Source organism: Rhamphochromis longiceps, linkage group LG14 (assembly GCF_057381845.1).
Source record: "Rhamphochromis longiceps isolate RC_006_pf linkage group LG14, R_longiceps_female_GT1.1, whole genome shotgun sequence".
NCBI classification, from domain to species: Eukaryota; Metazoa; Chordata; class Actinopteri; order Cichliformes; family Cichlidae; genus Rhamphochromis; species Rhamphochromis longiceps.
In genome coordinates, this window is record NC_140570.1 from 23337582 (window position 1) to 23351802 (window position 14221).

The 14221-nt window shown below is 40.5% G+C and overlaps 2 protein-coding genes across 3 annotated transcripts in view; both read left to right on the plus strand.

Moving 5' to 3' along the window:
- Positions 1-2957: 2957 nt before the first annotated feature.
- Positions 2958-8761, plus strand: laynb (layilin b). The gene is made up of 7 exons (XM_085380918.1): positions 2958-3163; positions 5477-5783; positions 6329-6480; positions 6828-6872; positions 7792-7869; positions 7966-8083; positions 8176-8761. The coding sequence occupies exons 1-7, from the start codon at positions 3091-3093 to the stop codon at positions 8501-8503; spliced, it is 1101 nt and encodes a 366-aa protein (XP_085237044.1). The 5' UTR covers positions 2958-3090; the 3' UTR covers positions 8504-8761.
- A 2428-nt stretch (positions 8762-11189) lies between these two features.
- Positions 11190-14221, plus strand: part of sik2b (salt-inducible kinase 2b) — a 61134-nt gene continuing 58102 nt past the window's right edge. For both annotated transcript variants that reach the window (XM_085380648.1, XM_085380649.1), the window contains exon 1: positions 11190-11735. In XM_085380648.1, coding sequence (XP_085236774.1) covers positions 11598-11735 — 138 coding nt within the window. In that variant the 5' untranslated portion in view covers positions 11190-11597. The remainder of the gene's footprint in view (positions 11736-14221) is intronic.

A 14221-nucleotide genomic window follows, 5' to 3' on the forward strand; every position in this document is an offset into this window, starting at 1 on the left:
ATGCATGCCATGAAAGAGTTTGGGTCTTAGGAGGTTAAATATTAAAATGGGTCTTACTTTTGAAATATTTCCATAAGTAAAGATTAAAACATGACTGTGTTAGTTTACAGGCTTAAAAGTAAATAGTTGGAAGAAAAAAAATGAGTGTAGTTGGTAAGTAAGGATAATATTTTCTATTTTAAGTTTGGTATCCAAAGTAAAGAAAAAAAGCTGAATACCTGAGTTGATGTGAGTCATTACTTTCTGGACACTTAAACAGTTTAAACCATGAATGGGAGTGGCTGCTTAACCTTACTTCTGTGTGGTTTGGTGTCATCTGCTGGGCAAAATTAGACAGAGTTCAAATGCTTTGTTGTTGTTGGGTCTGGGTTACAACTCGTGATTTGCCAGAGCTGAAGAGTTCAAACCAAGTGACACAACTTCCACTCCAGCAGAGTCACTCAGAAAGTTCGAATAAATATCCAATAAAGCGATACATGAAAAATTCAGGTACAATTTTTTTAATGAAGTTTACATTAGTGGATTCATTATGTTTGTCTTGCTTATTACGAGCTGTGCAAAGCAGTGAAATCCATAGGTCTATTTATTGTATTGTATGGATATAATTGGCACTTTGAAATAGGCTTAGTATCGCCTAACATGATGATGGATTTAAGGTGGATCCTGAGCTCGAGGTGTTGTAGTTGTAAGTTGTATTTTATGCAGCTTTGCTACTAAAATAGTCCCTCCTATATTATTTTCACGTTTCCAAACTTAAAAGATGAATCTGCCAGTGTCTCTGCAATAATCCTGAAGGGGTTGCTTGCAAAATAACAATTCTGGTTTACAGTCTAGCATTTGAGTCCTCACATGAAGTTATCCACGTTGCATTCCTGTGCTGAGCAAATAAGATTTGAGCCTGTTGCCCGATAATAAACTCAATGATGATGTGAGGAGAGGCTCAACAGTGGCAGGGTTTATAACACACAGTCACAGCTCTTCATCACATGACAAACGTTTGCCTTCACCAGCCAATAATCAAATTTACTGCACAGGCAGCAAAAGACCAAAATGAAGGAGAGGAAATCAGTCCAGAGGCTCAGTCTCTCTAGAGATACCCACATGACCGACACAGCTGTGTCACCAACAAAGAGACAGCCAGCGAGACTGCTTGATCCCAGGTAGCAGACCACATGCCTTACTAACCTATGATTATCTGTCCTCTCTCAGCTCTCCACAGAATGGTATTTTTACTCCACTTCCAAGGTCATGTGTTGATAGCTGTTATTAGAGGACATGCAAGACCACAGGCTGAAGCCAACATCTGTGTTGTGAGTCTATGTGAGTGTCTTTATGTCTTAAAAATGTGTTTGATTCTTTCTGTATATCTCCACCAAAATAATCTTAACTCATCAGCATTACAGTGCAAGCAAGTACAAGCCTTTGATGGATACACTCTGGAAATTAGTCTGGAAGTCCTAAGAAGAGGGGCTTTCTATTTTTCCTATATTTTTCCTATCCATCCATCCATACAGATAAACTGTTTTCTTTATGTGTGTTTGTATATGTTTCCAATAAGAGAACTGTAGTGGAAATATGCCATTATGTTACTACGACTTAGGTTGAAATGTGCAGTTTTTTTATGTACAATTATCTAAAAAGTTATGATGGGATTTACCTGAAATATTTACCAAACGTGGGACTTTAGAGGTGCAATTTAGAGGATTTTGTGTTGGGAAGCAGGTACATTGTGCGTCATATGTTAACGTTAACAAATACTTGTGAAATTAAAATAAGACAAAATGGGGGGCATTATCAAAATATTCTTAAGAAAACATCAAAAAGCATGTCCAGATATGCTTCTTGATGCAAGGACTCACCTGATGCAGGTGCAGATTGGGCACTTGTCTTGTGATCTGATTGCACACTGACAAGTGAAGATAGCAAACAGATGGGTGACTATGTATGCAGTCTTCAGTTGGTTTTATGGCTGCAAAGGCCAGTGCATATAATTCAGTCCACTCAGTTCCTCTTGATCAGAGAAAGACCCCCACCCTGGAAATGACTACTGACTTCACATTCATTTAGAATAGTGATGAAATAATTTGGCCAGAAAGAAAAATATCTGGTGGAGCTGACGTTGAAATTTGATTTATTTCCATTTTATAACTCATGACTGATCCAGACAGTCTAACCTCAGTCATTTCTACTCTGAAAATTAAGGAAACCAGACCAAAGCAATGAACAGGAAGTGCGGGTCTAAAAAAAAAATACTTTCCTCTTCCTCCACTGCCTGTTTTCCTGTTTTATGGGCAATCCCTCGCTCTCTTCCACCCAATTCCACTTTATCTTTTACTCTGTAATAATCTTACTTCGTGTCCTTACTGTTTATCTCTCTTTAAATGTTGTTTTCACAGTGTGGTCTAAATCATTTTCCTCTAAACGTATTACTTACTGACGCATTTCTTTTAGTTGTGATCAGTATGTTTTTAAATAAATAAAATACAAAAAGCAGCATAATATCAGGTCAACTTGTTTATCAGAAAGACACAATGAAAAATTGAATTCTACTTTTAAGGAGCAACACTACATTTTGAAGTAAACCTGTTTTTTCCTCCTCTGAGCTGTTTTTCCCTGGACATGGCACTCAGCCAGAAAGAATGAAAGATGCTCATTAACAGTTTTAATACAACGCGCATGATATGCACAAAGAACTCTATTCATCCTATCATGGCATCAGTATATATGAAATGGGACTGCATTGTTGATTAAGAACTGCGCGGACTTATACCTCAGTGATTACAGCTAAAAAGAACACAAACTCTATTTTTTCTTGCGACATATGTACTTTTTTCTTTTTCTTTTCTTTTTTTTTTCAAAAATCGGCCTCTGTCTCTCCCTCCTGGTTTTTTTTTTTCTTTTTTCCGCCTCAGCAGACGGCATATGCACGCCTTCAGCAAGACGACCCACTTTTAGGCTGAATAGACTATTCTGCTGCTCCCTCTGTGTCATCACTGTGTTTACCACGGAGGTCTGAAGCTCAAGCTCATATCCCAACTCCCTAGTTTACACCTTATTTACGATTCCAGCACACTAGGTGAACATGTAGAGATGGATTTTATGAAGCTGTTTGGCACTGTTATCGCCGTTTTGTTCCAGCCTGGCTCCACTTCTAAACTTAATGGTAAGAATTTCCTTCGAAGTGGGGAAAACTCCCTTAAAAAAAACGTATAGTAGTTTTATTTCCGAGTTGTACGAGTTTTGTTGTTTTTGTTTTGTTTTTCGCTGAGAAAGCTTCGATAATATCTGAATGACAAGACCATGAGTTGTATTTGTGTTGTTGTTGTTGTTGTTAATGTTTAAGTTAACGGGCTTAAACCAGAACCGCTGGAAAACTTGTCCTCGGTGTGTGTGTGTGTGTGTGTGTGTGTGTGTGTGTGTGTGTGTGTGTCTGTGTGTGTGTGTGTGTGTGCTATAATCATAAACAGACAGCAGTCAAACTCACAGCACAGCAGCATGCGATTAGGTGGGCGAACTCATTTAATATGAGGAAGAATTATAATTTAACACCTTTAACTGTACTAAAAGGATACAATAATGCTGCTAACTATAGGCCTAATCACAACAATAGCCATAACTACGCCAACATAATGTAAATCCGTATGCAGTATTGTAGTTTTTCCCCTCACAGTCTCCGCTGCGAGCCAGTCTGAAGGTATTTCTAGCCCATGGTTTGATCCCTTGTCTCTCCCAGGCTAGCGTAAGCGACGTGCAGCAAGTAGCTAACTAGGATCAATTGATTGTGAAAAGCTGAAGAGACTGGGACAGTTGCAACACTTTTTGCACTTCTCTCAGTCACTCTGGCGTTGTTTGGCTTACTTCTCGTCTGGGCAGACGTTGAGATCTTGGTCATGTTTCCCTTGAAAGAGATATTAATCTCAAGGGATTTCCTGGTTAAATAATGCCAGTGATCAAAGGAGACTAGCCAGACTGCTTTGATTTGATAGGAAAACAACAGTAACTCAAATACCAACTCCTTACAAGCAAGATATGCAGAAGAGCATAGCTGAACACACAGTATATCAAAGCCTTGAAGATGATGGGCAGCAGCAAAAGACCACACCAGGTGCCACTGCTGCCTAAGAAAAGCAATGGAAGCTGAAGTTTGCATGGGGTTTGCAAGATTATAAAAACATCGCCTGGTCTGATGAGTCTTGATTTGTGCTGTGACATTTGGTTTGCAGGGTCAGGATTTGGTGTAAACAGCAGGAAAGGATCCATTCTGCCTTGTATCAGTGGGTCAGGCTTGTGGTGCTGGTGTAAAGGTGTGGGGGACATTTTCTTGACTCACTCTGGGTCCCTTTGTACCAACTCAGTGTTGTTTAAATGCCACAGTCTACCTAACTGTTGGTGACCATGTCCATCCTTTAATGACTGTAGTGCCTAATGAAGGTTCTGATTAGTGCATATGATGTATCACTCAAAATCTTGATGTGACTTTTGAGAAAGTCAGAAGTTTCACATGACCCAGTCTCAAAGGATGTTTGCACCATGAAGAAACTTGATTAAATCTGACTAATTCATTCATTGCATAACTACTATTAATTAATGATAGTTATAAAATAGCAATGACTTTGCTGATCTTGATTTAACTTGCAGATTCTGCTGAAGACAAGTTCTGTATGTTTTTATTTTAGTTAGATTTATCAGCACACAATGTCATTTAATTCAGATTTTACCCTTTTTTAAAGTTTGGTTCTTAGTTTTACTTCAGTTTTACTAAAATTGTTTATTCATTAGTTTAATTTTAGCAAACTTCAACAACCTCGCACTGCAGCGAAACACAGCCACGTGTTTTCGATTGTTCTTGGGAATGTATAGGCAATCAGAACACAACAAATTCAATTGTGCATTTTAGTATAAGAAAATGGAAACAAGGGAGGTTTTTTAGCCTGTCATGGTCTCATATTTCTTCATTCTTTTCATCAGATGCAATAGGATAAAGTGCGCATAAACTAATTAAAAATCTAGAAAACCTAGAAAAACATTATTCTGATGACTGCTTTGATATGGTTGCCCTGCTCTCTCCCATGACAAAATATCATGTACCAGCCTGACACACTTAGTTTGATGGATGTGGAAGTCAGAAAAACAGTGATTAAAACTGAGTCTGGACATACAGAGGGTTGAGACAGCAAATTTTGAAATGTGAAAAAATGAGAGTAAAATTATTTTTACTGGAGTGAGACTGATGTAGAAAAAAAACCCTTTTTTAAGCCCTTGAAAGTAAAGGTATAAATATCAGTACCATCTGTACCATTGCAGTGGAAAGAATTTGGCAATGCAACCCAAACATTCTGGTTCCTATTTTTTGTCTGTGACACTGTAAGCAGCTTAAAATCTTCCTGCCACACAGATACCACAGGAAGGGTTCAGAAAACAAAAACCCTGCATTTATCATCTTGTTTTATCCTCAATGCTCCCGGTTGGCGTCCAGGGCAAAGAATATGCCGGAGCGGGACACAGCGTCCGTGTTACAAGGCGTCCTACATCCACGACAGCAGGCGAAGGCTGACCTTTGAGGATGCCAGACAGGCCTGCAGGTTGGACGGAGGCGAGCTGCTAAGCATCGAGACGGAAAGTGAGCAGCAACTGATAGAGAGGTACATACAAAAGCTGACCAATAGAGATGGCGACTTCTGGATCGGGCTCCGTCGCAACCCGCAACGTTACAGCGTCGGGACGTCAAGCCCAGGTTGCCCCTCGCAGTATTACTGGCTGGATGGAAGCAAGGCTAAGTTCAGGTTTTTCCTCTTTGTTTTAAAATATATTTTTCATCTGTGTAAATGTTTAAGCTGCATCTGTGAAAACAGTAAGAGTGGCCCCCGAGACAGTGTGCTGCAGATGGAAGTGGAAAAAGGCTGTATTCAATGATGACTCAGAAAAAATATTGGATTAGGTGATGTTTGTGTGGGAGTGAAGGAATGTCTAATGTCCTTTGCAAGAATTTGGGATTAAGATAGAAATAAATGACACACTGTTTGAGCTCAGGACAGCACGGTGGTGTGGTGGTTAGCATTGCTGCCACACAGTAAGTGGGTCCTGTGTTTGAATCCAGCATCCACCAGTGAAGCTTGCACGCTCTCGTTATATCTGAGTCCATTCTCTTGAGGTACCATAGGTTTCTCTCGCAGACCAAACACGTGCAGTTTAATGAGGTTTGTAATTGGTGATTGTAAATTGCCCATAGGGGTGAGTAAGAATAGTCATCTGTCTCTGTCAGCAGTCAAGCAAAAGAATGAAAGAAAATTAATATATAGTCTAAACTTGTGCATCTTATTTGTTGCAGGAACTGGCACTGGGACGAGCCATCGTGCGGTAAGGAAATGTGCGTAGTTTTGTATCACCAGCCCTCTGAAACACCTGAGGGTCGTTTCCTGTTCCAGTGGAATGATGAAAACTGCAGCTCCAAGAACAACTTTGTCTGCAAATACGCAGAAGGTGAGCTGGTATGCCTCACACATACCAGTGATCTAGCTGGCTTAAGAGTGCTGGAAAATGTTAAAATTTGGTACTCTTGGTTGTTTTTTTAGTTCCTAAATCTACAAAACTAGAATTTTATTGTCTAGGGATCGCTGCTACAATGTATCCACTGCTGCCAGCAGCTAAAACTAAACAGAAAGAGTTTTAATGGTATGTTTTCTTACAACCGACATTAAAATATAGCTGATTACATGAAAAGAGGGGAAAAAATGACTCATTTCTTTCCATAAAGCAACCTTTAGTAGTCTCACCCATGTATTGCTTTCTTCCTCTGAATAACACTAATTTATTTCCCTGTTCTGCAGAAAAAGTACCAGTATTTACTGAGGACAGAAACACAGCACATGCAGGTACTTGTCAGCTTAGAAATGCTAATATTAGAACGTGATACAACGTCTGCTGTGTACTGTGCATTCTGAAAACAACCATGTATTCCATGTAATGTGATCGCATGAAAATTTTTATATTATACATAATATTCTGTATGTTCGATTACATTTTGTTTATTGTCCTTTGAGACACCCAACACCTGCAGGAAGCATCCTAATCAGATGCCTGAACCACTTCGACTGGCTCCTTTCAATGTGGAGGAGCAGCAGCTCTACTCCAAATCCATTTTGAATAACCAAGCTCTTCACCATTACTTTAAGGGAGAGCTCAGCCACCCTTCTCATTGCTTATATCTGCAGCCTCATTCTTTTGGGTATTACTACAGTCTTCATAAACACATAAAAGGCTAAAGAAAATTTATACATGCTTGTGACCTCTTTTAAACACCTTTTCTGCGAGAAACATGGTAAATGGGCTACATACTACATGCGTCATTCACCCATGCAAACATATTCATAAAAGCACTTTTTTTTTCTACTCATAAATCCTTTCTAGCTAAATTTCACACACATTACTCCGATAAATGCATTGGAGAGCAACCTGAGGTTCAGCATCTTGTCTAAGCATATTTGGTATGCAGACTGGAGCAGCCAAGGATCCAGCCACCAACCATATAAAGATAAAACACGAAGATTCTTTGGAGAACTCTATTTTTTTAACTGCTAAATTTTCTAGAAATTAAAATGCAACTGTCCTCTGCAGTAGAACTTATGCATCATATGCGTCAGCTGTAATAGTCTATCTATGGGTGAGTTTAGTGAAATCATACATTATGTGATATATGTATATATATATATCTATATCTATCTCATGGAGTAATCGAATCATTTAAAATATCTTTCACACGCACCTGTTGATTTTGTTTTCTGGTTTCTCTAGTTCCATCTTTGATTCCAAGCATACTGTCAACCACAGAAAGTAATGAAAGGATAAAAATAGCACTACCTGAATCCTCTGGTAAGAAAGGAAAGAAAATATTCTTGATACTCTGAGGTATGTTTTGGGAAGCTATGAAAAACCACTGTGTCACAAGCAAAGTTCTTTTGTTCACAGTATCTTTCTCTGGCAACACCCTCGACATTTCCTACATCCTTTATGCGACTATCCCTGCGCTACTGTTGCTGTTGTTTGCAGCTGTTGGTTTCTTTTGCTACAAACAGCATGCTAAGAGGTAAAACAGACAGCTATAACAATTTTTTTTAATGCATTTGATTATATGAGTATGTCCTGTTGATTTTAACTTTGGCCCTCTTTCATATTTAGGAGGAAGACAGAAACAGAAAGCTATCCCAGCAGATCAAAACAGTGGGTGCTAGCAACAGCTTCATCTTGCCCTGTGCAAGGACCTTATGCCTACAGTGACATTACCAAACTGCCTCACACTGCTCTGGACAGCAGGATAGCAGCAGAAATCATGACAAAGTACTCCGGTTCTCCGTCCCATGACTCCCTGTGCAACGATTATGAGAATGTGTCGTGTGTGGACAATGAGAGCGGCTTTGTCACCAATGACATTTACGAGCCCTGCAGAGCTCAAAGCCGGCGCTGCCGCAGTCAGACTGGATGGGTGGAAAATGAGATCTATGGATAACACCGGTGTCTGCAAATGTCCGTCAACCACAGACAGACTACAGTTACACTGTGCGGTGCAGGATTTCTAAACAGCTTGGCCATATCTGTACAGGTTTCACTCAATTTTCTAGTCCTGCATGTAGAATGTACTGTCTGCAAATCAGTGTATTCCATAAAACAGGGGTTCTTAATGTTTTGTCCATGACTTGGTATTCACGTACACATGACTTTATATTTCTGATGTTTTAATAAAAATGTGTTACAGTCAGACCAATGGCACTGTTAACTCCGTGAATCACTGTGATAGCATGCTGATAGATGTAGACACATTGTTTTCCATATTCACCATCGTAGTATGGATGCCCAAAATTGCAGACTAGTTCCACACACTATATAAAGCTGAAGCCGATCAAATCTGATTGAAAAAGAAAAGGATGAGAAGTTGAAGGATTGCCAAAGTGATTCTGATGAGGGCACAAATGTGTGTATACAATTTCATAATAATCCATCCAACAGCTGTTGAGACCCTTACTGTAATCCACTAATCTTATAGTGGCACTTACTACATGACAGGCTATGCACTGAAATGCAAAGGCTGGAAACTGCAAAAATATAAAACCAAATCATGCCATAAAGGTTCTAATATTTCATAAGGTTAATGAAAAGTGGGTGAAGATATTACAGAAAAGTTAAAGTGGAATATCAAAAGCATTAGTCTATTTATCGCCTGGGGAGAATGCACAAATTTCCAAGGCAAATTTTGATCCTGTATTAAAGTAATTTAGGCTAAAGGGGCAGGCCATCTGATAGACTGCTGATAATGCTGTCCTTAAAAATTGTGTTATATTTTAAGTTAACTGAATAAATGGTAAGACCAATTCATCAAGCAGCTAAAGATGCAGGTCATGTGTGCACAGGTCTCTAAGCTAAGCTAACAGAATGGGCTTTGAGGGTTTTTTTTTTCAACTCAAAGAAAAACACATATTTGTGCCCACTTATTTCCTTTGTTCAGTTTAAACCTTCGGCTCTAATAAATTATGCAACATTACAGCAGCACTAAAGTTTTTAGAAGTTTTAGGAGGCATTAATGAAACCAAAGAAGCATTAATAGTTCAGGTCATCTTGGTGGTGCAGCAGCACTGCTGAATCTGACATAACAGATTATGCAATTAGCCTAATCCTGCAATATTGCACACCCACAGAGTTACTCATTTTGTAAACAATCGCACATTAAACTACTCAGCTTCTCTTTTTACAATAATGTCAAAGGATATGATGAGTCAGAAGACAGAGACGGTTTGCTTGTTGGCTTGCTGCTGTGATGGAGACTCCAACCCAGGGACTTTTTTGACCTTTTCTCTAAACTTGAACTTTGGTGTCATCCCTGTGTAAGGCTTCCTGTTTGGTCTCTGATGTCAGAGCCCAGCAGAGAACATGAGGAAACACCGATGGCTGAACTGCTGTGCCCAAAATAAACCTCAAAGTTGTGCGGTTTCCTGACTCCACCTGATTGTGCACGAGGTTCAACTTTCCCACTGATCTGACAGAAACTTGAGGCCAGTTTAAAATATATCACACGTTAATCAGTGCATGTGCATTTCCATGTTCATTTTTAAAGATCACTCTTTACGTTACATATACAAATGTCTGTGTTTTTTTCTAAATGTGCACTGAGTGGGTGTTGGATCGGTGTCTTGGAAAGATGTAGCAAGCCCAGTAAGGAGAGGCTGAGTGTGTTCTTGGAGAATGTTAGACAGGAAATGCCAAAAGCACATCTGGAACTCTTACATTCAGGAAGTCAATGCGTGACAGCGGAGGCCTTCGGAGCGCTGCTCTGCCTGCCTGCTTAGCAATCCACTGTTCTCCGTTTGACTGTCACTACACAACATGAAGAAAAGCAGTGCCAGTTGCAGAGCTGTGCTGTAATTCCGACATGAAGATTGCTTCTTTTTCTGATGTGTAGTTAAGATATTTTGGCTGCATTCTTTGTTTAATAATAATATAGATATACTGGTGGGATCTGCTTTAAAGCTGCTTGAAAGCATGGAGCGTAATCAGTCAAGCACTGAGGAAAAGGAAAATATGGAGCCTCGCTTCAGTTTTCTACTTTTGCCAACAGATGGTGCTGTCATGTAGCTGACAAAAGTTTCTTTGTGGCTGATAAAATGTCTGATTTTATATGGAGCTCTGCATATTCCATTATGTAATGTTATAGATTAGAAATAATGCACGTTGCATAGCTGGATTAATCAGCTATATATATATATATATATATATATATATATATATATATATATATATATATATATATATATATATATATATATATATATATATAGATAGATAGATAGATAGATAGATAGATAGATGGTTTTATTGCTTCTTAAATTTTTTATTTTTTTTTACTTTTTTTTGCAGACCCCACTCTGGAGGCTTTCAGGCCGGTTCAGACCGCTTTTAGCCCCTGTCTCCCCCTGCATTTTTCACTCGCAGCTGACAAAAGCTTATTAAACACCTGCAGGGCAAAAACTTCAAAGTTACCTATGCGTGCAATCAAGAAGGGCAGGCGAGCAAACAGATTTCAGAATAGCAATTTTACCGGTTGACGTAAGAGGTGGGTCTGGTTGTCCTGGCAACCAATTGGCACTGAAGTGTGGAGCGGCTCGGTGGCCCCGCCCCCTGTACAAATACCCCTATGGCTTTGACGTCAATACACGTCAACCGGAGAACATGATGCCTCTTTGCAAGTCAACTCGTGTGCTCTGTCGCTGATAGAGGCGCCTCAAGCTGAAATATTATAGCTCTATTGTACTGACGAACGTGGTGTGACAGCCCGCAGGCTCAGCAAATGGCCAGCTTCGTATCGCCACACTAGCGGACAGGGTCGCCACAGTGGCGTTCAGGCGGCCGAGGGCGACACAGAAATCAACTTTGTGTATTTTAATGGACACGCTTCGAGCGGCGGCGGCGGCAGCAGCGGCGGTGGCGGGCGGTTTGTTTTCCTTTCGTCTTTATCTCGAGCTGCTCAAGTAAGCCCCAGTCTGCCCCTCGTGTGTCCCTGCACGTCTGGCTGCCTCCTACTCTTCCACTCAACAGTCCCGTTTTAGAACAGCATGGTCATGGCTGACAGTGTCCAAAAACCGCTGATCCGGGGTCCGGTCCGAGTGGGCTTCTACGACATCGAGCGCACTTTAGGAAAGGGCAATTTCGCTGTGGTGAAGTTGGCCCGACACCGCATAACCAAGACGGAGGTGAGTGTGTGAGCAAACTAGTTAGCCCGAAAGCTAACTTGTGCTACTGTTTTAGCGGAGTTATATAACTTTTATGCACAAGTTGACACCCCTAGATAGCGAAATGCTCTCCAGCACCGTGCACTAAATAGCATCTTTGGATCACATAACTACCGGCCACTTGGACTGCTCCGGTTCGAGCAACAGCTGGTGTGCCTGAAAGCTTGCAGGTACATGAGCAGTGAATGACTGCACGTTCACCCCTCTCAGCTGACATCACTGCCAGTAAAAAAAATAAATTAAAAAAAAAGGTCTGACCACTAGCGCTGCTGGGAAACACAAACTGCAAACATGCACGTTTGATTATTATTCTTATTTATTTGATTTTCTGCACATGTATCCGTTGGGTTAATGACCCAGACGGTAGCCACAGTACCTACTCAAGAGTGGTTGGTGCCGTATCTGGGGCATGCAGCATGGGTCGGTGGTCCCCTTATGTAATTCAAGTAATGATGTGATTTTTTTTTTTAGTTGTTTCTTATCCCAGCACTGCTCAGAGCTTTGTGATGAGCAGGGTATGTCATGCCAAATATGCTGTAATTGGAAAGCAAAGTATTTTGCATGCAGACACTGCTTTTTAGGGGGGTGGGGGGGTCGAGGGTCTTAACTAAGCTTGGAGTGATATTACAAACATTGCACACTCTTAGGTAATGCAGAATGAGAGCAGAGGGAACAGGGCTCGGGGTTTGTGTGAGTGTACTTCTGGTTTTATGTCAGCTTTGTCAGAAGGGCCCTTTCTCAACCAGTACCACGGAGTGCCACGACTTTCTGCTGTAATGACAGAGACACAAGGAATTTGCTGTAAAGAGTGTTCAGTGAGAAAAAGATAAGGGGCAAAGAAAAAAAAATAAAAGCTGTATTGTGTGAGACAGTGATAAGACTGGAGAGTTGCTGCACACTTTGATCTCTGGAGCCTCCAACTGATTACACCATACAGAAAAAAAAAAACAGATTTACATCATCCAGGCGAGACCCTTGGTAGGTTTAATGAATAACAAGGCAACAAAATGGCTCTGTAGACTCTTATCTTGTTACTCTGGTTATTAAAGCACGCAAAGTGGCACAGCATTAGTCTAGCCAGGTAATCTGCACCGTGTAACATTAACAGCTCTGTGAATGCAGGTTTTAAGTTCAGGCAAACGTTACACCAGGTGATTTCAGTAAGCGACTACACCTCTCCCTCAGCTGGAGTGGTATTAAAGATGAATGAAAACATGGGTTGTTTTTTAGGCCGGGTTTGGTAGAGGTCACTCAGTGATGGTCAGTATGAAGGACAAATGCAGCTGCCTAGCTCTGGCAGTGGGCCTGGCACTGTTGGTTTTAAAAAATTTTATTTTTATTTTACAGCAGCCAAGGTCGGCCCGAGTGGCAGGCTATTAACTTATGTGATGCCATCTGCCTTGAGAATTTGCCCGGGCACAAGCGATATTAGCATAGTGTAAAGAAAACCAGTGTACTGACACATGAAACGGCAGATGTTGTGTTACGATGTGAATGTGTGGGCATATTCCCGGACAGGTTTATCTCTGTGTAAATAACATACTCTTTCTGTGCGTGGCCCCTGCATGTGATACTGACCCATTCATCCCAGTAAGTACATATTGCAGCTTGTGGCTTTACATACTGTTGAGCCATTCCCTTCTGGTCTTGTGTGTCAAGTTGTACATCTATCCATATCTGATTATAGCGTCATCATGTCTTTCTGCTTTCATTGTATGAGCTAAATTCACCTCTAACTCATTGTCCTCCAGTGACCTTGTGCCAGCACAGTTCATGAGAAGTCTTGTGTGCTGTGTGTGGGTTTAGTTTTGTTGACAATGTAATCAGGTAGCACAGATCTTTTCATGTTAGGTGCTCTGTTGTCCCTCTGTAGCAGACCAAAGATTTTGAATCTCATGCCCGAAGGGTCTGCACAGGTAGCTGGAGTGCCATTAAAAGATTTAGATTTAATCCTGAATTGAACGCCTGCCTGTACGTAGCTAGGGAGATGATAATGGAGAGTGTTAAACCTATCAAAATACCCATTGCTGCTCATCTGTAAGTCCAAACTGTTAATATGTTAAAGGCAGGTCAGTAAGTTATAGATCTGTCGTTAAAATTAAAAGCAAGAATGCATTACATTTCCTTGACTTACTTGAATAATACCACTTCACTGACACAGTGGGCTTGAACCCAAAAACAAAATATGCAGTGTGCCGTGATAGTCGATCACTGCAACTTTCCTGATGAAAAATTTAGTAATGTGAAAAGAATCTGCTGTTTATATGATCGTCACGCTGCAGACAAAATGCCTGTGATAAGTGCCCGGATGAAAATCCAGTGTCAGACAGTATTATTTTGGAATCAGATAAATCCTCAAACCACATGGCTCTGTAACCCGACTTGCCTTTCTAAGATAGTACCCTATAGTTTGTGCTGCCACATTCTTGTTTTGTCTAAGCAGCTCC